This window comes from Oncorhynchus tshawytscha, linkage group LG33 (genome assembly GCF_018296145.1).
Source record: "Oncorhynchus tshawytscha isolate Ot180627B linkage group LG33, Otsh_v2.0, whole genome shotgun sequence".
NCBI classification, from domain to species: Eukaryota; Metazoa; Chordata; class Actinopteri; order Salmoniformes; family Salmonidae; genus Oncorhynchus; species Oncorhynchus tshawytscha.
This window is the reverse complement of record NC_056461.1, coordinates 2600466-2623165: the sequence shown is the minus strand read 5'-3', so window position 1 is coordinate 2623165 and position 22700 is coordinate 2600466. Positions and strand designations below refer to the sequence as shown.

The window sequence follows — 22700 nt, the reverse complement described above, 5'->3', positions numbered from 1 at the left end:
ATAGCAACAAAAAGCCGTCTCCAGGTCCTGATTGGCTCGCTTCGACTGGCCGTGAGACCCGGAGGACAGTCTGTCCGACCCGATGAGGGTGCAGAACGCCTTCCGGGACTAGAACTGAGGACCGCGATCGGAGACCATGTTGACCGGAAGTCCATGGATCTGGAAGATGTGTTGCACCATGAGCTGGGCCGTCTCCTTGGCAGAAAACCTATCCATCACCGTAAGGATAGCGGTGTTGCCATCTAACGGAGGTAGACCAGTGACAAAGTCCAGGAATATATGAAACCAGGGATGGTGAGGAACAGGGAGTGGTTGAAGGAGGCCAGTCTTATTCTGTGTACATACAGTGCAGGCGGCGACAAATGCAGAGACGTCAGGAACCAGACTGAGGCAAACTGTGGATTGTTGCTCCCACACCGCAGTAGCCCAAGCGAGTGCCCTCCCGGACATCAGCTTTATCAGGTACGCTATCTTCGAGCGATCCGAGGGAAATGAAGAGGTATACAGCTCGAATATGAGGGAGCACTGGGAGAGAAACACCCAGCAGGTTCCTGGATCTCCAGCGTAGCACTCTGGAGGAGGTAAGCGGGGATCTCGTGAAGTCGGGGTAGGCTGGGGAGAAGCGCCGCATAGTGGGGTTATTAAGAATCTGGCGGGCTAACGTAGTGGCTTGCTGCCTAGTAGATATCCGCGGAATTGTTCCAGCAATGCATTGAAAGAGTGATCCTGGTGTTCCGCCAAGGTCTGGAGTCCCCTCATAAATCAGCTCATAATCCAGTGCCTTTATCACAGTCAAATCACCTATTTTAGCTTTAATTATCTTTTAAAAATGCAACATTCTTTTTCTCTCATGGCAAATGTGTATAGCAGAATAGCATGAAATTAGCTTTAAACTGCACATTTTCCTCTCTACCCCATGTCAAAATGTGTAGAATAGTATGAAATTAGCTTTGAAACTGCAACTTTTTCTGTAATCAGATTACAGATACTTTTGAAAAACTAGATGATTACTTCGAGGACTACTTTTAAATTCAGAAAGGGATTTCTTCACGTTCAAATCAGCATAGAATTTTTTCCCACCTGAGCGAGTCTGACCACAAGTCAGAGACAACTATGATGACACACCAAATGTGTTTGATGAATCACACTTTTGTCTTCTAATGTCTCTTAAGGGGAAAGTAATCTAAAAGTAACAATGTAATCAGATTACGTTACTGAGTTTGAGTAACCAAAAGTTACGTTACTGATTAGAATTTTGTACAGTTAACTAGTAACTGTAATGGATTACATCTAGAAAGTAACCTAGCCAACTTTGGCAGGAAGTTAGCAGTTTTTCCACCCAAATTTCTGCTGGCCCACCCACTAACGAATTTTTGGCTACCCTACTGTGTGTGACCTAAGAAAAGATCTACACACATGCAAGAGGCATATCTCACTCAATATAAAACATGGGTTTAATATCTTTCTTAGTTTTTTTTAGAACCTCCTGCAACTGGAAACTGACATTTCTACTTATTTCACCAAATCGAGAAAAAATAAAGTATCCCCAAGAATACTTAGGTGTCTGGTTAGACTGTAAACTCTCCTTCCAGACCCATATCAAACATCTCCAATCCAAAGTTAAATCTAGAATTGGCTTCCTATTTCGCAACAAAGCATCCTTCACTCATGCTGCCAAACATACCCTTGTAAAACTGACCATCCTACCAATCCTCGACTTTGGCGATGTCATTTACAAAATAGCCTCCAATACCCTACTCAACAAATTGGATGCAGTCTATCACAGTGCAATCCGTTTTGTCACCAAAGCCCCATATACTACCCACCATTGCGACCTGTACGCTCTCGTTGGCTGGCCCTCGCTTCATACTCGTCGCCAAACCCACTGGCTCCATGTCATCTACAAGACCCTGCTAGGTAAAGTCCCCCTTATCTCAGCTCGCTGGTCACCATAGCATCTCCCACCTGTAGCACACGCTCCAGCAGGTATATCTCTCTAGTCACCCCCAAAACCAATTCTTTCTTTGGCCGCCTCTCCTTCCAGTTCTCTGCTGCCAATGACTGGAACGAACTACAAAAATCTCTGAAACTGGAAACACTTATCTCCCTCACTAGCTTTAAGCACCAACTGTCAGAGCAGCTCACAGATTACTGCACCTGTACATAGCCCACCTATAATTTAGCCCAAACAACTACCTCTTTCCCAACTGTATTTAATTATTTAATTTATTTATTTATTTTGCTCCTTTGCACCCCATTATTTTTATTTCTACTTTGCACATTCTTCCATTGCAAAACTACCATTCCAGTGTTTTACTTGCTATATTGTATTTACTTTGCCACCATGGCCTTTTTTGCCTTTACCTCCCTTCTCACCTCATTTGCTCACATTTTATATAGACTTGTTTATACTGTATTATTGACTGTATGTTTGTGTAACTCTGTGTCGTTGTATCTGTCGAACTGCTTTGCTTTATCTTGGCCAGGTCGCAATTGTAAATGAGAACTTGTTCTCAACTTGCCTACCTGGTTAAATAAAGGTAAAATAAATAAAATAAATAAAAAGAACAGGTTAGTTGAAAAATCTATGGTGGCGGTTTGTATGGGGCTTCCTCTAAAGCCCAGTAAAAGACACAAAAAAATCTTTGGATATGTCATATCATATCATATTATCTGTAGCTAGTCAAATCAAATCATATCAAATTGTATTTGTCACGTGCCGAATACAACAGGGAAATGCTTACTTACAAGCCCTTGGGCACAGGGACTATGGTGGTCTGCTTGAAGCATGTTGGTATTACAGACTCAATCACGGACAGGTTGAAAATGTCAGTCAAGATGATACTCTGAATTTTCCATTGCACAAATGTTTGACAGCAGTTAACCCAAGGGTCTCAGTATGTTTTGAAATGTGTCGGGCTTCATATCAATGCTGAAATGACAGGCTGTTGTCCAGGGTCAAGACAAGGTTTTTTTGCACTCTGGGATGGAGACACTGTGGAGTTGGAGTGGTCTTTGAGTGGACAGGCCTTCCCCGGGAGAAAGAGCAGCTCTGTCTTGTCAAGGTTGAGTTTGCGGTGGTGGGACCGATATCGAAGTTAAGATATCTGCCAGGCACGCATAATTGCATGTCGCCAGCTGTGTGTCAGAAGGAGAAAAGTAGTTGAGTGTCATCCGCATAGCAATGATAGGAAAGACCATATGAGGTTATGACGGAGCCAAATGGTTAGAGTCAAGAAGATCGTTCTGAGAGAGATAACAAGAAAGTTGATCACAGACAGCACACTCAAGTGTTTTGGAAAGAAGGGATACAGGTCTATAGTTTTTGACATCAGAAGAGTCAAGTGTTGGTTTCTTGAGGAGGGGAGCGACTAGGGCCATTTTGAAGTCAGAAGGGATGCAGCCAGTGGTCAGGGGTCGAGTGGGCAGGTTGTCGGGCGGCCAGACCTCACTAGTCATAGGATTTCATCTGGAGAGAGAGGGAAGAAAGGGGTCAAGGCGTAGGATAGTTCTACGTGAGTGAGACCAGTGGACTCAATAGGCTGAGTGAATGATTAGTGGATGTCGTCAACCTTCTTTTCAAAGTGGCTGACAAAGTCGTCCGCAGACAGGAGTGAGGGAGGGGAGGAGTTGGAGGATTAAGGGGGGAAGGTGGAAAAGAGTTTCCTAGGGTTAGAGGCAGAATCTTGAAATTTAGAGTGGTAGAAAGTGGCTTTAGCAGCGGATACAGATGAAGAGGAGGTAGAGAGGAGGGAGTGAAAGGATGATAGGTCCTCTGGAAGTTTAGTTTCCTCCATTTTTGCTCAGCTGCCCGCAGCCCTGTTCTGTAAGCTTGCAATGAGTCACTGAACTATGGAGCAGGAGGGGAGGGCGGAGCCGGCCGGGAGGAAAGGGCACAGTGCAAGTCATAGGATGCGGAAAGGGAGGAGAGTAGGGTTGAAGATGCAGAATCAGGAGACAGGAGGGAGAAGAATTTAGCAAACGGGGGAGATAATAGGATAGAAGAGGAAAGAGTACTGGGAGAGAGAAAGCGAAGATTGTGACGACGCATGACCATCTGGATAGAGGCTGAGTGGTTAGGGTTGGAGGAAAGGGAGACAGAAAAGGAAACAAAGTAGTGATCAGAGACCCGGAGGGGGGTTTCAGTGAGATTAGTAGGCAAAGAACCTGTAGTAAAGATGAGATCAAGCAAATTGTCAGCCTTGTGAGTTGAAGGGGATTAGGAAAAGGTGAGGTCAAAAAAGGCAAGGCTGGGAAAGAGAGAGTTGGAAAGAAATTAATCGAAGGCAGACATCGGGAGGTGGAAGTTGCCAGGTACGACGAGCAGTGAGCCATCGTCAGGAAATTAGCTTATTAACTTCTTGGATATAGGGGGCGCTCTTTTAATTTATGGATAAAAAAACGTTCCCGTTTTAAACAAGATATTTTGTCACGAAAAGATGCTCGACTATGCATATAATTGACAGCTTTGGAAAGAAAACACTCTGACGTTTCCAAAACTGCAAAGATATTGTCTGTGAGTGCCACAGAACTAATGCTACAGGCGAAACCAAGATGAAATTTCATACAGGAAGTGCCCCAGATTTTGAATGCGCTGTGTTCCAATGTCTCCTTATATGGCTGTGTATGGGTCACGAATGAGCTTAGACTTTCTGTCGTTTCCCCAAGGTGTCGACAGCATTGTGACGTATTTGTGGGCAAATCATTGGAAGATTGACCATAAGAGACTATATCTACCAGGTGGCCGCTTGGTGTCCTCCGTTGCAATTATTGCGTAATCTCCAGCTGCGTGTATTTTTCGTTTGCTTCGAGGAGAAACACAGCTGCCACGAATGATTTATCATCGAATAGATATGTGAAAAACACCTTGAGGATTGATTCTAAACAACGTTTTCCATGTTTCTGTCAATATTATGGAGTTAATTTGGTAAAAAGTTTGGCATTGTAGAGACTGCATTTTCGGATTTTTTTCTTAGCCAAACGTGATGAACAAAACGGAGCGATTTCTCCTACACAACTAATCTTTTTGGAACAAATGAGCATCTGCTATCTAACTGAGAGTCTCCTCATTGAAAACATCCGAAGTTCTTCAAAGGTAAATGATTTTATTTATTTATTTATTTATTTGATTTCTTGTTTTTGTGAAAATGTTGCCTGCTGAATGCTAGGCTTAATGCTATGCTAGCTATCAATACTCTTACACAAATGCTTGTGTAGCTATGGTTGAAAAGCATATTTTGAAAATTTGAGATGACAGTGTTGTTAACAAAAGGCTAAGCTTGTGAGTGAATATATTTCTTTAATTTCATTTGCGATTTTCATGACTAGTTAACGTTGCTTTATGGTAATGAGCTTGAGGCTATAATTACGCTCCCGGATACGGGATTGCTCGACGCTAGAGGTTAAGGTGTCAAGCTCACTGAGGAACTCTCCGAGGGCACCTGGTGGGCGATAAATTATAATAATGTTAAGCTTGAGTGTGCAAGTGACAGTGACAGCATGAAATTCAAATGAGGAGATTTTACAACTGAGAGAGAGAAATGAGAAAATCTCTACTTAGGACAAATTAGTAGATGTTTTCCACCACCGTGACGACCAATGCTCTTGTGCAATGAAATAAAACGTAGTCAGATGAAGAAAGAGCAGCTGGATTAGCAGTGTTCTCTGGGGTGATCCATGTCACCGTCAGAGCAAAAAAGTCAAGGGACTGAAGATGAACTTGACATTCTTGACCGCAGATCCGCAGTTCCAAATGCTGCTAGAGATCCAGAATTCCACATAGGTTGTGCACACTAAATTAGAAGGGTTGCAGCCAAGTGGTGCAATCTACTAAGAAGCCAAAGCAAAACCTCTAGCTAGGTTGTTAATTCTTGATACTACCCATCCCGGATCCGGGAGCGTAATCATCGACTGACACTAATTAGCATAACGCAACGGACATAAATATTACTAGAAAATATTCCTATTCATGAAAATCACAAGTGAAATATATTAAAACACAGCTTAGCCTTTTGTTAATCACCCTGTCATTTCAGATGTTCAAAATATGCTTTACAGCCAAGACAAGCATTTGTGTAAGTTTATCGATAGCCTAGCATAGCATTATGTCCAGCTAGCAGCAGGCAACTTAGTCACGAAAATCAGAAAAGCAATCAAATTAAATCGTTTTCCTTTGATGAGCTTCGGATGTTTTCACTCACGAGACTCCCAGTTAGATAGCAAATGTTCCTTTTTTCCAAAAATATTATTTTTGTAGGCGAAATAGCTCCGTTTGTTCTTCACATTTGGCTGAAATTAGCTCCATAATATCGACAGAAACATGGCAAACGTTGTTTATAATCAATCCTCAAGGTGTTTTTCAAATATCTATTCGATAATATATCCACCGGGACAATTGGTTTTCAGTAGGAGCGAAAAGAAAAATGGCTACCTCTGTATTTTACGCAAGAATCACTCTGAGAGCCATCAGGTGACCACTTACACAATGTAGCCGCTTACGGGTATTCTTCAACATAAAGGCGTAAAACTACGTCACAATGCTGTAGACACCTTGGGGAACACGTAGAAAAAGTAATCTGGTTGATAGCCCATTCACTGCTCAATAGGGACGCATCGGAACGCAGAGCTTTCAAAACATGAGTCACTTCCGGATTGGATTTTTCTCAGGCTTTCACCTGCAATATCAGTTCTGTTATACTCACAGACAATATTTTTACAGTTTTGAAACTTTAGAGTGTTTTCTATCCTAAGCTGTCAATTATATGCATATTCTAGCATCTTGTCCTGACAAAATATCCCATTTACTTTGGGAACTTTATTTTTCCAAAAAATGAACAGGTTAACAATATGAGTTCATAAGAAGGGATTGTGTGACACGGACAAGGAGTAATTAAATATAATGAACACCATTCCAAAACTAGTCTGGAGAGGAGTGGGTTAAGTAAGCAGATAGGGTCGTTAACCTATGGTTGAACCGACGAAACTGAGCTCTGGGGTGTTTTAGATAAGGCAGTGAGTGCATTCTTAGGTTTTCTGTTAATTAGAACTGTCAGCTAAGTGGTGATCGATAATGGTGAGTGTTCAAAAGTTAATTTAGTTGTGTTGTGTGTCCTGTGTATGTGCTAGTGGGTCAGAATGAACTTTGAATGAACTTTTAAAGTTCCCTTTGTCTCGGTCGAGAGGAGGAGATTCATTTTAGAAGCAATGAAATGACGTCATGTTATTGTATATAAACTGTTGCTCGTGGTAACGTGGCAGTGCGCTCCGAGAGTAAATACTTTTATCTATTATTGATAAGACTGGTCTCCGTCTATTTTATGCAAACAAGAATCTTACAAATTCTCATAAAATAGATTAAGGGAATTCAATTAATGAAAACATATTGGAATAATTCAATTACAGTAACACATTGACATAGTTATCTAGATAGGAGCACACTAATAATCTCCGCTACGACATAAATATCAATGACCTTAATTGTATTTCTTCAACACAGACAGCCATGTTCTTCTTCTTCAAAGTGTTATGGCAAACTACACCTATGTGTGTTTTGCGCCACCTACTTTACAGGTTATTGAAACAAAATGATTTATGAGGACTGAGCATTCATCGAGAGGATTCCTTGTAATGCCTCTGCAGAAAAATCTCCTTGTCCAAAAAAAACGCTCAGGCGCTCGACGATGCCTATTTTGTCAGATTTCCTCTCCGTTTGCGCTGTGCTGATAACCAAAGTAATAAACGCTACAAAGTCCACCTTCTTGACATGCAACAGGATCAGGATCCCTCAACTGAAAAGGAATATTCTCTGGTGTCGCTACTACTGCCATTACTTCTTTAACTTCACTCCTTTCTTCCACTCTTCTCAACGCCTCCAGATAGGAAACGTTCTGGCCCTTATTCTTACCACCTCCGTCTTCTTCACAGGACACTTTAGAAATTCGGGTGCACATTCACCACCGCAGCATCTAGATTCAGCTGGCATATAACACTCCCTGTCTACATACACTTGACAAATGACCAAATGATGTACATTTATCACACTGCATGGGCTTGGGAATGAAGGCTCTCACAGGGAATCGCATATAGCTCAAATACACATGAAAAGGGAAAGACTCTTCATCAAAAAACAATAGAATGGGCTTCGGCACTCCACCTACTATTCGGGTCAATCGTTTGATCCAAACTGCTTGATCCAATTCTTCACGTATATCCTTTGCATTTACTTCTAGCGCCACCCCAGAGGTAACAACCTTGATAGGCGCCCTGCTTCGAAGATCTTCTTGGGGCACAGAGCACACTCCTTCTGTTCCATAGAAACACAGAAAAAAACTAAATAAGCCTACTTCTCATTATTCTCATTGACAACACCTCATCCAAATGCATCCGCGATTTCAACAGAGATTTCAAACGGATCTCCCAGGTAACCTAATCGATCCAAAACCCATATTCCAACCAAAAAAGAATCAGAACTAGGTTTGGATTTACTAGTTTCCACTACCACTTTACTTCTCTTATTTCCTTTTGCATTCGGTACTGTAATCCAATTCTTCTCATCTCCTCTCAACACTTCATCTGATTCAAACAGAACACCTGCTTCCGCCATTTTCCCGTATTGACAGACAGCCATGTTTAGAGGTGGACTTATCACGGTATCGCACCAATGTGTAGTGAACAGTAGTGTGAGCAACAATAGTGGAATCAGCGGTTAACCTTCAAAATAAAAGTCCCCAATTGAAACTGATGAAAATAATCTGTTCCCTTCTAAGCGCCATGTGCATTACCCTTTCATTCGTCCAGAGTTGTCATTTTGGCCCTGTTCGAATACTTTTACAATGCACCCTTCATTCTTCCCTTCCTTGAAGTAATCACTGATATGATTTGGTTGTATTGGTGAGAGCAATAGAGTGATACCTTGCTGATCTGTAAGCTAAGCATTTAACTCCAGTGTCCATGTTATGTTTATGAACTGTAAACATGAATATTGACACTGGAGTTAAAACCTTAGCTAATAGCCCATAGGCCAACAGATGGCGATATTGAAACGACTCAATATTGACATCTGCCAGTCATTGGGCTACTAAGCTAGCTGATCTGCCTGCGACATTCAGGCCCTACCCTACCCAGGCCTGATTGCTTCTGCCAAATGTACAGTAGCGATGTGTTGTGATAATTGTGTTATTTGCTCTATAATTTGTTAGTTCATATGCCTTGCGACTGTGATATATTGGCCTAAGGCCGAGACAATAAGAAGACACAGTGGCAGAATAAATTCAACCACACCTTTGTTAATTCACAAAACCAGAGAGCAACCTCTGTCCGGTGAAGTCCACAAAGCATTTTGCATGTACCAAAGTTACATGACCTACAACAGGTCAAGAAAGTTAATGTTTCCAACATTTTCGGACTACCAACAACTTTTAAAACCATAGAACCCAAGTCGCAAAAAAAAACAGTTGCTGCCTCCACTGTTTCAACACTATTTCAACTTCAACATCATCAAATCACCTAGGCTTAGTCTAATACAGTGACAACTAAAAGATACCAAAAACAACTTAGTCCAATCAACGTAAGCTAAATATGATGTGGCTGTCCATGGTTTGGATTTATCTGTGTGTGTGTGTGTGTGTGTGTGCGCGTGTCTTCGTACCTTTCCCTAGGCTACATGGCTAAAATGCTTGCTCGCTAGCCTAACTTCCTTTCGCCGGCAATGTTAACTAGTTTAACATTAGCCTTCTACATCTAACTACATATTGAATTTCCATCTTCTCAGACCAGGGGCACAATGTATGAATTTATGGTTGGAATAGCATTGCCATTATAATCATTGGCTAGTACAGAGAATTGAATAAAACCACAAGTCCAAATTCCTATCTCCATCCATGGCAAATTTAGGATAGGGCCCATTTTCCGGAAGATAACAACACAACAATTCAAGTTGTTTCTGTCAATGACGTACTGCTCGATGTTATGTGATTGGAGTGAAGCCAAATCAAAACTGACTTCTCTTGACGCTTTTTTTTTGGTGCACCAGGACCATTTACAGTTGAGCTCACTTAGTTTAGAACAATGCTGATTACATTTTTTTTATCAAGGGAGGCCAAATGCTTGCTGGCTTCCCTTGCATTCAATGCTACGACAATGTCCTACTCTTTTGGACCAGACACCATCAGATATATGGAATTATGAATTATGAAACGCAGAGACACCAGATTGGGGGAAGCCTGGATTCCCTTGGCATCCATGAATACACATCCTGCCCTAAATCAGAAATAACTTAATTCGTTAGTAAATCCATTAGCTGCTCCTCTCTGCCTGTCACTCGCTTCCTGCTCATGTGTGTTGCCCCACAGTGGAGGTGTCATAATACCCGAAAACCTAGTGGTGAAACAGGGAAATGGTTCCAATTGTTTTTCCACCATTCATTTTCCCCAGGGGGAATTTTAGAAACACTTAAATTAAGGTGTGTTTTGTGTAGGTTTACCCTGGTGTGATGTTTTGATAACCATGTAAATCTCTCTCGGACAAGGTGACTTTTATCAATACATTCATCTATATCATCCCTCAGATTCGTAAATGCTATTTAGCATCAAAGTAGACATCATGCAAGATGACAAATCCCTGCAAGCTCCTGCACGTCATCTCTATGCTCTGCTCAATGACAAGACATGAGAGAGTAGTGAGCTGTTAACTACTTTTCGTCACTCTAGAACACAAGGAACATTATTTTCTGAAAAAATAATCTCTCCTGTTTTATATTTGACGAGGTTGAAGCACTTCTGGCACAAAGTTAAGATCTTAGTCAGATATGACTCTACTACGCAACAGAGCATGAGCAAATGCTCAGCTTCAAAATGTTAGTAATACATTTTGTGATACCCAAGCCCTACCGTACCCTAGTTATTGATGAAAAAACAGGCTCTACCCAGCCCTAACTCGATGTACACTACCGTTCAAAAGTTTGGGGTCACTTAGAAATGTCCTTGTTTTTGAAAAAAAAGCAAATGTTTTGTCCATTAAAATAACATCAAATTGATCAGAAATACAGTGTAGACATTGTTAATGTTGTAAATGACTAATGTAGCTGGAAACAGCTGAAGGCCAGCCTAGAAGACCAGCATCCCGGAGTCGCCTCTTCACTGTTGACGATGAGGCTGGTGTTTTGCAGGTACTATTTAATGAAGCTGCCAGTTGAGGACTTGTGAGGCATCTGTTTCTCAAACTAGACAGTAATGTACAGTCGTGGCCAAAAAATTTGAGAATGACACAAATATTAATTTCCACAAAGTGTGCTGCTTCAGTGTCTTTAGGTATTTTTGTCAGATGTTACTATGGAACACTGAAGTATAATTACAAGCATTTCATAAGTGTTCTGTGAAGGGAATAGTACACAGCGTATCTTCCGTTTCTTGGCAATTTCTCGCATGGAATAGCCTTCATTTCTCAGAACAAGAATAGACTGACAAGTTTAGTACATAATAGTACATAGTACACAAGTTCATACATAATTGCAAAAGGGTTCTCTAATGATCAATTTGAATTTTTTCAACTTGCATTAGCTAACACAACGTGCCATTGAAGCACAGGAGTGATGGTTGCTGATAATGGGCCTCTGTACGCCTTTGTAGATATTCCATAAAAAATGGTCCTTTCCAGCTACAATAGTGATGTACAACTTTAACAATGTCTACAGTGTATTTCTGATCAATTTGATGTTATTTCAATGTACAAAAAAATGTGCTTTTCTTTCAAAAACAAGTACATTTCTAAGTGACCCCAGACTTTTGGATGGTAGTGTATGTCGTCATTCTCCCTTGCTTGAGGAACAATAGATAACTAAAGAGGAAAGCCCCACCCCCCTTGTGCTATGTCATGACTTCCCTGGACCACCTACTGAGATGGGCCTTTTGTTATGTAAATCAGGTGTTAAACAGGGTGAAAATGAGACTGGAGTGCCACTTTAAGGTGTTTATATATCCTAATAATTCGAAAGATTACTCAGAAAACCCGTTTTTTTAATCGCCGTATGCTTACTTAGATTATGACCGTACTCAGATGAAGATAAGCAGAGTAAGGTGTTTACATGACTAATGCCATACTCAACCCACTGCCATAATCAGTTTAATTATGAGTGTGCATGTAAATGTACTCACATGATTGTCAAGAAAATTTTTTGTCATGACAAACGAGTGACAAGGAGACTTGCACGCAAGCTAGATCTGATCTGAGAGGGTCACATTCTCTGGGCCGTGTTCGAATACTATTACCTTCTCGTATTCAGTGGTAGAATTCTCAACTGCCACGAGCCAGCCGGAGTTGCTGCACTGTTTGAGAGATCTAGCAAGTAAGAATTTCATTGTACGGTGTGTACGTACACTTTACTGTATCCTGTGTATATGTCAAATAGACTTCGATTTGACTACTTTGAGGAAATGCCAGATCTGGATGTTGAAAGCTGTGACAGAACTTGCTTAGGGACAGATCGAAATGTACTGGGGGGAGGGGCTGGTCCAACTCAAGGTGTCATAAAAAAAAATGCATCCACTCCCCAAAGTTACATATATTTTCACATGACCGTCCCCTTGTACTGTAAAATAAATTGAACACCCTACCCCCTCAGAATGAACTTAAAATAATGTTTAGGACCACAAATAATAACTGTAGAAACACTGTGTTTATAAAAGTGGATATCGACTTTGCCACTTCAGCATACTTTTGTGGCACAGTCGATGCCAAGCAGGGCTACGGGCCAGAAGGTTGAGGGTTCACCGACCACCCACAGACAAGCTCACTCTCCCTGAATGTTTCATTACTCTACGATCAGAGCCGGCTGCAGACAATGATTAGCTAAGGGGAAGTCAGATTTTCAACATTTTGATGGGCTCCCGAGTGGCACTGCGATCTAAGGCACTGCACCTCAGTGCTAGAGGTGTCACTACAGACATGCTGGTTTGATTCCATGCTGTATCACAACCAGCCGTGATTGGGAGTCTTATAGGGCAGCACACAATTGGCCCAGCATCGTCCGGGTTTGGCCAGTGTCGGCTGTCATTATAAATAAGAATTTGTTCTTAACTGACTTGCTAGCACTGGAAAGTTGTAAGTTCCTGGGCCTACACATCACAGATAAAAAAATAAATGGCCCACCAACACAGACCGTGTGGTGAAGAACCTCAGGAGGCTGAATAAATTTGGCCTGTCACCCAAAACCCTGACAAACTTTTACAGATGCACAACTGAGAGCATCCTGTCGAGCTCAACCGCAAGGCTCTCCAGAGAGTGGTGCGGTCTGCACAACGCATCACCAGGGGCAAACTACCTGCCCTCCATGACCTCTACAGCACCCGATGTCACAGGAAGGCCAAAAAGATCATCAAAGACAACAACCACCCAAGCCATTCCTGTTCACATCGCTATCATCCAGAAGGCGAAGTCAGTACAGGTGCATCAAAGCTGGGAGCGGAGACTGAAAAACAGCTTCTATCTCAAGGCCATCAGACTGTTAAACAGCCATTACTAACTCAGTGAGGCTGCTGCCAACATATAGACTCAAATCTCTGGCCACTTAAATAAATGGATAACTAGTCACTTTAAACAATGCCACTTTAAATAACGGCACATTAATAATGTTTACATATCTTACATTACTCATATCACATGTATATACTGTATTTTATACCATCTACTGCGCCTTGCCCATGCTGCTCGGCCATCGCTCATCCATATACTTATATGTACATATTCTCATTCACCCCTTTAGATTTGTGTCTATTAGGTAGTTGTTGGGGAATTGTTAGATTACTTGTTAGATATTACTGTACTGTTGGAACTAGAAGCACAAGCATTTCACTACACTCGCATTACCATCTGCTAACCATGTGTATGTGACCAATAAAATTTGATTTGATTTGCCTAGTTAAATAAAGGTTACATTTCAAATAAATAAATAAATGCATATTTATAATTATATAGAATATATGCAACAAATTTTCCACCAACAGGTTTCTGTGGCAATGCACCACATAACCATAAACAAAGCATACCGACTTCGGGCACTTCAATATCATGGTTTGCGTTTTCAACACAGCAATGAACAGACTATGTAAATCTCAAACAAACAGAAAATACATCCCTCCCTACCTTGCAGGCTTACCCAGGCTTAACCAAGCTTGGCTTGACACCTGGCCAAACCCTCCCCTTTCCCGGACGACGCTGGGCCAATTGTGCGCTGCCCATATGGGACTCCCGATCACGGCCGGTTGTGAAACAGTCCGGGATCGAACCGGTCTGATGTTGGCCACTCGGAAAGGCCCCAACTTTTTGGTGTTTTGTAACAGATGTGTCTTTCCATTCATCAATTGGCCAGTGCACAGTTTGGATTGATTGATTGATTTCATGTCAGTAAAAAAATGATATATACGGAAAGATATTTCTTAAAGTGACCGACATTGAACAATAAAGTCGGGGACTTATTTCCATTGTGGTCCCTATTATTATTTTAAAACATATAGTCATATACAATAAAATATGAAAATAAGCTCAACCTCCAGATGAGTATGAGGGGTGTGTTTAAGTACAATTCTTACAAGCTTGTTTGGCTGGTAGCTTATTCTTTAGATGTTTGTGGCTGCTGGTGATCCATGATGTGCATAATCAAAGTGACACTGGACTAGTGCACTTGCCAGAGTCTTTAGGGTGTCTATAGATAGGTTTCCATCCAATTGGCGACAGATTTTCATGTGATTATTCTAATATCTTCATAAAAACAATATGCAATTTCAAAATTTCTTTTAGGAAAATTTGGCACCGAACAACATGACCGGGAAGATTTTAATTTACCAGACATTTGAGAAATGTTATGGACATCCATATGCATTCAGATCCAACCTGGTGCAGCCAGCACAATCAATTAATGAGGGATATTGGCCAAATGAGCCACATTTATGTGCCCTTAAAAACAGCCTATAACAAATGACAAAAACACTGTTCCTTGTGTTTCGATGTGTAGTATATGCAAAATTTTATAGACAATTTTTATTTTTGGGGGGGGTTATGCTACTTTCCTAAAACAATAATTGTCCACCTCACGATTCTGCTGTCAGACATTTGAGCACTAAATGTACCAGGGCATTGCATGCAAAGGCCTATTCATGGGTTGCATGTTTCATCACAATATTGTTTTGAACTTTAGTTTTGTACTGACGCCCAACTGAGCATTCTACTCAACGCATCATCAATGAGCGCTGATGAAGATTTCATCAGAAGTGCATTACAGTGGCTTGGAGATACAATGCCATTCAACATAACGTTAGCTAGTTAGCTAAAATTGAGGGGAGGTCACCTGATTTTAACTAGCTAACGTTAGCATTGATATCTATTTTTTTTACAAACTTTGCTAGCTAATGACATTGCCAGCTGTCTAAAGTAAATTTGACGACATGATAATACTGTCAAAGTTGTTTCCTACTAAACATTTGACTACTTTAGCAATGTCATCGTATTTCCAAGCCCCATAGTGTAACTTACACTAAACAGTCGTTAGCCTCTATAGCTTATTAGACTATTGCGCCACCGGTAGAGAGAGAACGTTCATAACAATGGCATGACGAGATCGAGTGACAAAGGTGCAACCTATGAATAGGCGTTGGTGTCCAGTGTATGATATTCATATTTTAATAAATATATATATATATATATATATATACACTGAACAAAAATATAAACGCAACATGTAAAGTGTTGGTCCCACGATTCTTGAGCTGAAAGATCCCAGAAATGTTCCATTTTGTGCACAAATTTGTTTACATCCCCATTAGTGAGCATTTCTCCTGTTCACCAGAGCTGTTGCTAGATAATTTAATGTTAATTTCTCTACCATAAGCTGCCTCCAACGGCATTTTAGAGAATTTGGCAGTACACAACCGCAGACCACATGTAACCACTCCAGCCCAGGACCTCCACATCCGGCTTCTTCACCTGACCAGCTGATGAAACTGAGGAGTATTTCTGTCTGTAATAAAGCCCTTTTGTGGGGAAAAACTCATTCTGATTTGCTGGACCTGGCTCCCAAGTGGGTGGGCCTATGCCCTCCCAGGCCCACCCATGGCTGCGCCACTGCCCAGTCATGTGAAATACATAGATTGGGGCCTGATGAATTCATGTCAATTGACTGATTTCTTTATAAACTCAGCAAAACATCCCTTTTTCAGGAGCCTGTCTTTCAAAGACAATTCCTAAAAATCTAAATAACTTCACAGATCTTCATTGTAAAGGGTTTAAACACTGTTTCCCATGCTTGTTCAATGAACCATAAACAATTAATGATCACACCTGCGGGACAGGTACAGGATGGCAGCAACAACAACTGTCCGAGATACACCAGGAACGCACCATCCCTCCATCAGTGCTCAGACTGTCCGCAATAGACTGAGAGAGGCTGGACTGAGGCCTTGTAGGTCCTCACCAAAAATCACGGGTAACAAAGTCGCCTATGGGCACAAACCCACCGTCGCTGGACCAGACAGGACTGGCAAAAAGTGCTCTTCACTGACGAGTCACAGTTTTGTCTCACCAGGGGTGATGGTCAGACTCACATTTATCGTTGAAGGAATGAGCGTTACACCGAGGCCTGTACTCTGAAACGGGATCAATTTGGAGGTGGAAGGTCTGTCATGGTCTGTGGCGGTGTGTCACAGCATCATCAGACTGAGCTTGTTGTCATTGCAGGCAATCTCAACGCTGTGCGTTACAGGGAAGACATCCTCCTCCCTCATGTGGTACCCTTCCTGCAGGCTCATCCTGACATGACCCTCCAGCATGACAATGCCACTAGCCATACTGCTCGTTCTGTGCGTGATTTCCTGCAAGACAGGAATGTCAGTGTTCTGCCATGGTCAGCGAAGAGCCCGGATCTCAATCCCATTGAGCACCTCTGGGACCTGTTGGATCGGCCAGAAGTGAACGGGAACTTGCAGGTGCCTTGGTGGAAGTTTGGTAACATCCCACAGCAAGAACTGGCAAATCTGGTGCAGTCCATGAGGAGATGCACTGCAGTACTTAATGGAGCTGGTGGCCACACCAGATACTGACTGATACTTTTGATTTTGACCCCCCCCCCCTTTGTTCAGGGACACATTATTACATTTCTGTTGGTCACGTCTGTGGAACTTGTACAGTTTGTCTCAGTTGTTGAATCTTATGTTCATACAAATATTTACACGTTAAGTATAAATAAACACAGTTGACTGTTCATGAACTGTAACTCAGTATAATTGTTGCATGTTGTGTTTACATTTTAGTTTAGTACATATAGCCTATATAAAGGGAGAGAAGCTTAGGCCTAACCCCAGAGAGATAGATATATGCCAGTGGCATGCTATGACTCCAACATGCATTTCTTTGTCAGATGGCTACTGCGTCTGCTATACAAATATAGACGTACAGGAGGGTAAATTCATAAATTGTCTAGACAAATATTTTGAATAAAGATAAGCATAATATTTTTAGATTATAGGAGTAACTCTGGTAGGCTAGAAACAGACTTCCTCACCTCAAACTCAACTGTCGGGAGTCAGTTGGAGCACCGGGGCACAATGCCTTCATATCATAGGCTGCATTAGCTAAAGCTTAATAATAGCCACACCATAACCTCAAACTTTTCTAAACTTTATTAGGGTAATATAAAAAGTCAAGCCATTGTTTATAGGGAAAATACGAGCAGAAGAGCAAATGTAAACCAGGGGGAAAAAAACGCAATAGGGGGTCCCCCCCCCAAAAAACACACTCCCCCAAAGCAAAAAATAAATAGAAGTTTGACAACCCTCTATTCTGAACCCCCCCAGTAAATATTTTTTAGTAGACAAAGATCCTATTGAAAATGAATAATCCCCCATTCAAACCCAGTATTAAAGGTACCCTTTAAAGTGGACAAACTGGCTGTCTTTTAACGATATAATAACACTTGAAATTGCATCTTCATTGTTAGAATGATCTTGAAAATATATGATTCAGTAGAAGGTTCTGGACAGTCAGTCACATAATTACAACACATTTGTTGAGACAAGCTGCCCCTGTATGGAGAATATGTTGTGGGGTTAAAGTTCACCATGTCACATCTTGATATTTGATGGTCTTTCCCCCTGAAAATAGTCTTGAGCCATGAAAAACTGTAATCCATAGTTCTTTAAACAGCCATTACAAACTCCGCTATCAAAAAAAATATTATGTGGAAGTGATGGGGGCATGTGAGCATATTTATAATTTTTGGTTAAAATGGCCAGATGAACAAACCAAATATGAAGTTGATTTAAACTTTCTATTTTATACATGCTCACATCACCTCCATACATTTTTGTTGCTTGTGGTAGCTAATGTTAGATGAAGTTTATAATGGCATTTTAAAGAAAACTGGGTGAGGAACCATCCAACATCAAGCTGTAATAGGTAACTTCCCATTTAAGGACCTGGCTCAAGGGCCCAAACGGTAGGTGAATGTCCTAAGTGAACCTAGCAGCCCTCAAGTTGCCAGATCAATTACACCTGGCCCGGGATTCAACCCGGTCAACTTTAAGCCACAGGTCCAACGTTCTTAGCCGCTAGGCTACCTACCGCCCAATTCTTTCCCGATCAGCATAAAGTGGATATTTACTCCTACACAACACAGTCAAGACACTACCCTACACATGAATGTATTACATGTATTTATCGTTACAAAGACACTGGTATACTTAAATGTGAACATGGACAGTTTCCCAGTAGAAAAGGTGGAGAAGAACACCAGTGTAGATTCCATATGAGATTATACATGGTCTTTATTTTCTCTATAAATAACCTGTTAATTAGCCAAGCTCAAAATTACAAGAGGAAATTTTTTGTTTTTATTAAAAATTTAATTTTTCAAACCTCATGGGTGTCTGTAAAACATTACAATGAAAAGTCAATCAACAAACCCAAATGCGCCAAATGCCCACTCGACCCACCAAACCCCATTTAACGATCTACAATAACTGTGTCATACCAAGATAGACCCCAAAACATTTACAACAGTTGACAGGAAGAAGCTGATGCTTTCCATTAGTACAACACATGACGAAGAAAAGCTGTCAACTCCAGGAGGCCCCCCAAACGCTGCGTCAAAGAAAAGGTATATATATTTTTTTTAAAGGTGTCTAGAGATGCTATTATCACTGCACCATGACTCCTCTTTATTCAACTCACAACTTTAACAGAAACCTTATTTATATATTATACATATATAAATTGCTATTCAAAATTATTGGTCTATACGACGACGTGCAGAATGCCAGTACTTTTATTTTATTGGTCTTCGGGGACACGTGTAGTAGTTTTATGACAGATTGCCACTAGCTTTCTGATATGGGCATGGCCTGGAAATTAACGCATCTATAGACATGGTATGGACAGGCGGACACTTGTAGAACAGGAGAGAGCACAAAATACAAAAATAAAATGAAAACAAATATTCTTGCTCCCAAGGGTTGAAGGGTGATTGAAAGGAAAGAACAGGGAAAGGTGTAGGTTGGAATGTTCCTTTCAACCTTAATCATCCTCGCCGTCCTCCTGTAGAAGAGATACACATTTACCCGCATGCCTATAAAGACTAACATTCCAGACAAGTGACAGACACCTTACAGTACAAGTGACAGTCTTCCACTACATAAACATTTATAAAAAAGGCAGGGACAGTTTTACAATAGTGGGGAAAAAATGCTTAACGGGAGTTACCTCTCCATCCTCTTCGTCATCTTCCTCGCCTTCATCCTCGTCTCCTTCCTCATCGATATCTTCCAAGCCCTCTTCGTCGTCATCATCGTCGTCACCTTCCCCTTCCTCATCATCCATGTCAGGGACCTGGTAGGGTTGAGAGATGATGATATATTAATGAGTCCCAAACACAGCACAAACGAACACAACGATGTAGGCATGAGCTGATCTTGAAATTGAGGCATCCAGTTGAGATGTCTAGGTGGCTGGATATGGTTGTCAGTCATGTTTATTAGAACCCTATTACAGATGACCCCTTGGTCTAATGCCATGGCCCCAATGCAAATATATTTTGGATAACTAAGCGAATACTTTACCTGGCCTACCAGAGCAAGACACCATGGGAGTCAACAAAGAACTATAGACGATAGCATGGAATCATACCAGGTAATACTGTAACGGGTTGGGCCAGATGTCATCCTTGACGACCTCTCCTAGTTCGTCTGCCCCTGCGTCGGAGTGATCTGTGAACCAGGTAAAGAAGCTCTCTGGTTCTTCGTGTTGCCTCTTCTTACCCGCTTTGTTTGGCGTTTGGCTGGCACGCTTTGTCAAGTCCTGAGATCAAAGGAAGATACAAAATAATCACAAGCAGTAAGACCATACATTTTGCTTTGATTTCCTGCAGCACGACAGGTGGCAATTGAAATCCACATTTTTTTATAGACCATTTACTTTAAGTTGTAGGTGTGTAAACATACCTTTCCAGCCTTCCATTTGATTTCAGTTGACTTTGAAGATGGGTCCCCACTTTCATTCAAGTGAAACTCTTTGGAGAGAATTTTGTTCTCAAAGTACGGGTTCTCATCGAAGTACTGAGAAATAAAGCAAGAATCTGGTTAACTAATGCACTGTTCTGTTTATATAACACGCACAATTCCTACAAAGATGAAAAAAACTCACAAAATCTATTCTGTAACCCGACTTGATGTCCTCAAACTCAGTCACCTCCACCCTGGTAAGGTAATGAAGTGCCTCCTCATCCTCCTCACCAAGAAGGGCTGAAACTGACAACACGAATACAACCATAGGTTCGTCAATGGACAGCAGCAGTTTGTATACCAACAGCTTAACCATCAGACTGTGATAATGGTGGTTGGTGGGCAACAAAAATATAATGTGCAGAATCCGACCATGTACAATAAGTCTTCATTCATCAAGAACATGAAGTAGTAAAAGAGCATAATATCTGCATTTACCTTGTGGATGGTTAACAAAGGTTGTGACCCAGAAGTTGGGGATTTTTGCTATGAGTTCTGACCGCTTCTGGAAGAACGGCTGGCGTAATTTATTGTACTTCTGCTCTACTTTTAAAATCTCCTCGCTGGCCTGTTCGTTCAATCTAAAGGAGAGAAAATCATGCAAAAAATATAATTAGATCATAGCCATAAGGTACATGGGCAGTCTTGAAAATGTGTGAGGATAATTAACTCACCTGTCAATTTCATTCTGTACTTCGTCAATGTGTTCAATAGCTTCCTGTTGCTCTTTTTCTGAAGAGAGATTAAATTCAGTCTTAATTTTGTTAAAAGACAACGACGAAATTGGATGTGCATTTTTATGCAGAAAATATTGCTGGCTGTAAATAAACAGTGTAAACACGCTATCTGTCCGGTACATAAACACTTCAGCATGAGGTACCCATGGGATAAGTAGCTATGCATTCCAACATATTTCGTAGTATCTTGAGCTATCAAGAAGTTAGCTCGCTAGCTAAGGTAGCCAGAGCACTGATGCAGCTTCCTGCAGTTTCTCAAGGCCGCGTGGTTTGAATGAAGGGGGGCCGCACGCTTGGGACTGTTTTCGCCCCTCACCGACATGCCTGTTACATTCTGGCGGATGATACTAGTATCTTACGAACGCAATATTTAGCTGTTATCTTTCATTCCGTGCCAGTTCAAATACTGCAATTTCTTGATTTATTTCCACTCGTGTATGCAAACCGCAATGGCGGAGCAACAATGAATGTTGGGCCTCACGAAAACAAATGTTATCTAGTTAGCGCATGTTAGTTTACTAACTGGCTAGTTCGTAAACAACTAACGTTAGACAACAAAAAACGTGTACAACAATGAAACATGTGCAATGTAGTAAACCTTAACAAGTTAGTTACTTTCATGTGTAAGTAAACGCGAATCCCTCCCAAACATGCGTGGCACAATGAGCTTGTGCAAAGCACAACATGGCCTCCAACGTTGTAACGTTAGCATAGCGGGCTAGTCAGTAAGCTAACGTTAGGTCGCCGATCCATTCTCACTGAGCGAGCAATCAAAATTATTTGGCTAAAACCTTCATCAAGAAGCATTTAGTGTCAGGCTAACTAAACGGGTGATAGCTAAAAACAAATGAATACGCCATGGCTATTACCAGGTAAAAACAACTGAAAATGGCGTTGTAACATTACAGGAGGCCGCCATTTCTTACCGGAGGTCTCGTCCGCTCCATCATGATTCGAGTTCTCCTTTCTACCGACTTTCGCCGCCGAGGCTGACATGATTTTCGAACACCTTAGATGTTTGAGACAGAATATATATTCCCAGTTGTTCAGATGTCTCCTCGGGGATAGAAAAGTTACGTTCCACCTTCAACGGTGGAGAGTGCGAATAACGCGCGTGTCGTGAACAAGAGAGGCTTTGCTCATGCACACACACGGTCGCCAGAACGCGCTCGCCAGAACGCGCCTTCCAAAAGTAGGAAAATACTCCGCCCCAGACAGAACGACTAATCGCATAATTTCCACTCGAGGAAGTGTTTACCGGTTTCCACTAGTTACAACAGCCAAATTGGTCTAGATCAAAAAATGTATGAAAACAGAAATGTAGGGTTAGGTGTAAGGTTAGAAGTGAGGTTAAGGTTAGACTGGGTTTATTACTGTAATGACCGGACTAGGTTACAAAGGAACAATTGTCCAGAGAATTGAGTTT

At 41.4% G+C, this 22700-nt stretch overlaps 1 protein-coding gene across 1 annotated transcript; it reads right to left on the bottom strand.

Annotated features, from left to right (window-relative positions):
• Window positions 1–17648: 17648 nt before the first annotated feature.
• On the bottom strand, window positions 17649–22432 carry LOC112230746 (protein SET). Its single transcript, XM_024397004.2, has 8 exons — window positions 22201–22432; window positions 21212–21269; window positions 20976–21118; window positions 20680–20783; window positions 20478–20591; window positions 20164–20334; window positions 19741–19866; window positions 17649–19575 (listed from the first exon to the last, which is right to left on the bottom strand). Exons 1-8 carry the CDS (start codon window positions 22268–22270, stop codon window positions 19555–19557), a joined length of 807 nt encoding a protein of 268 aa, XP_024252772.1. The 5' UTR covers window positions 22271–22432; the 3' UTR covers window positions 17649–19554.
• Between the last annotated feature and the right edge of the window lie 268 nt (window positions 22433–22700).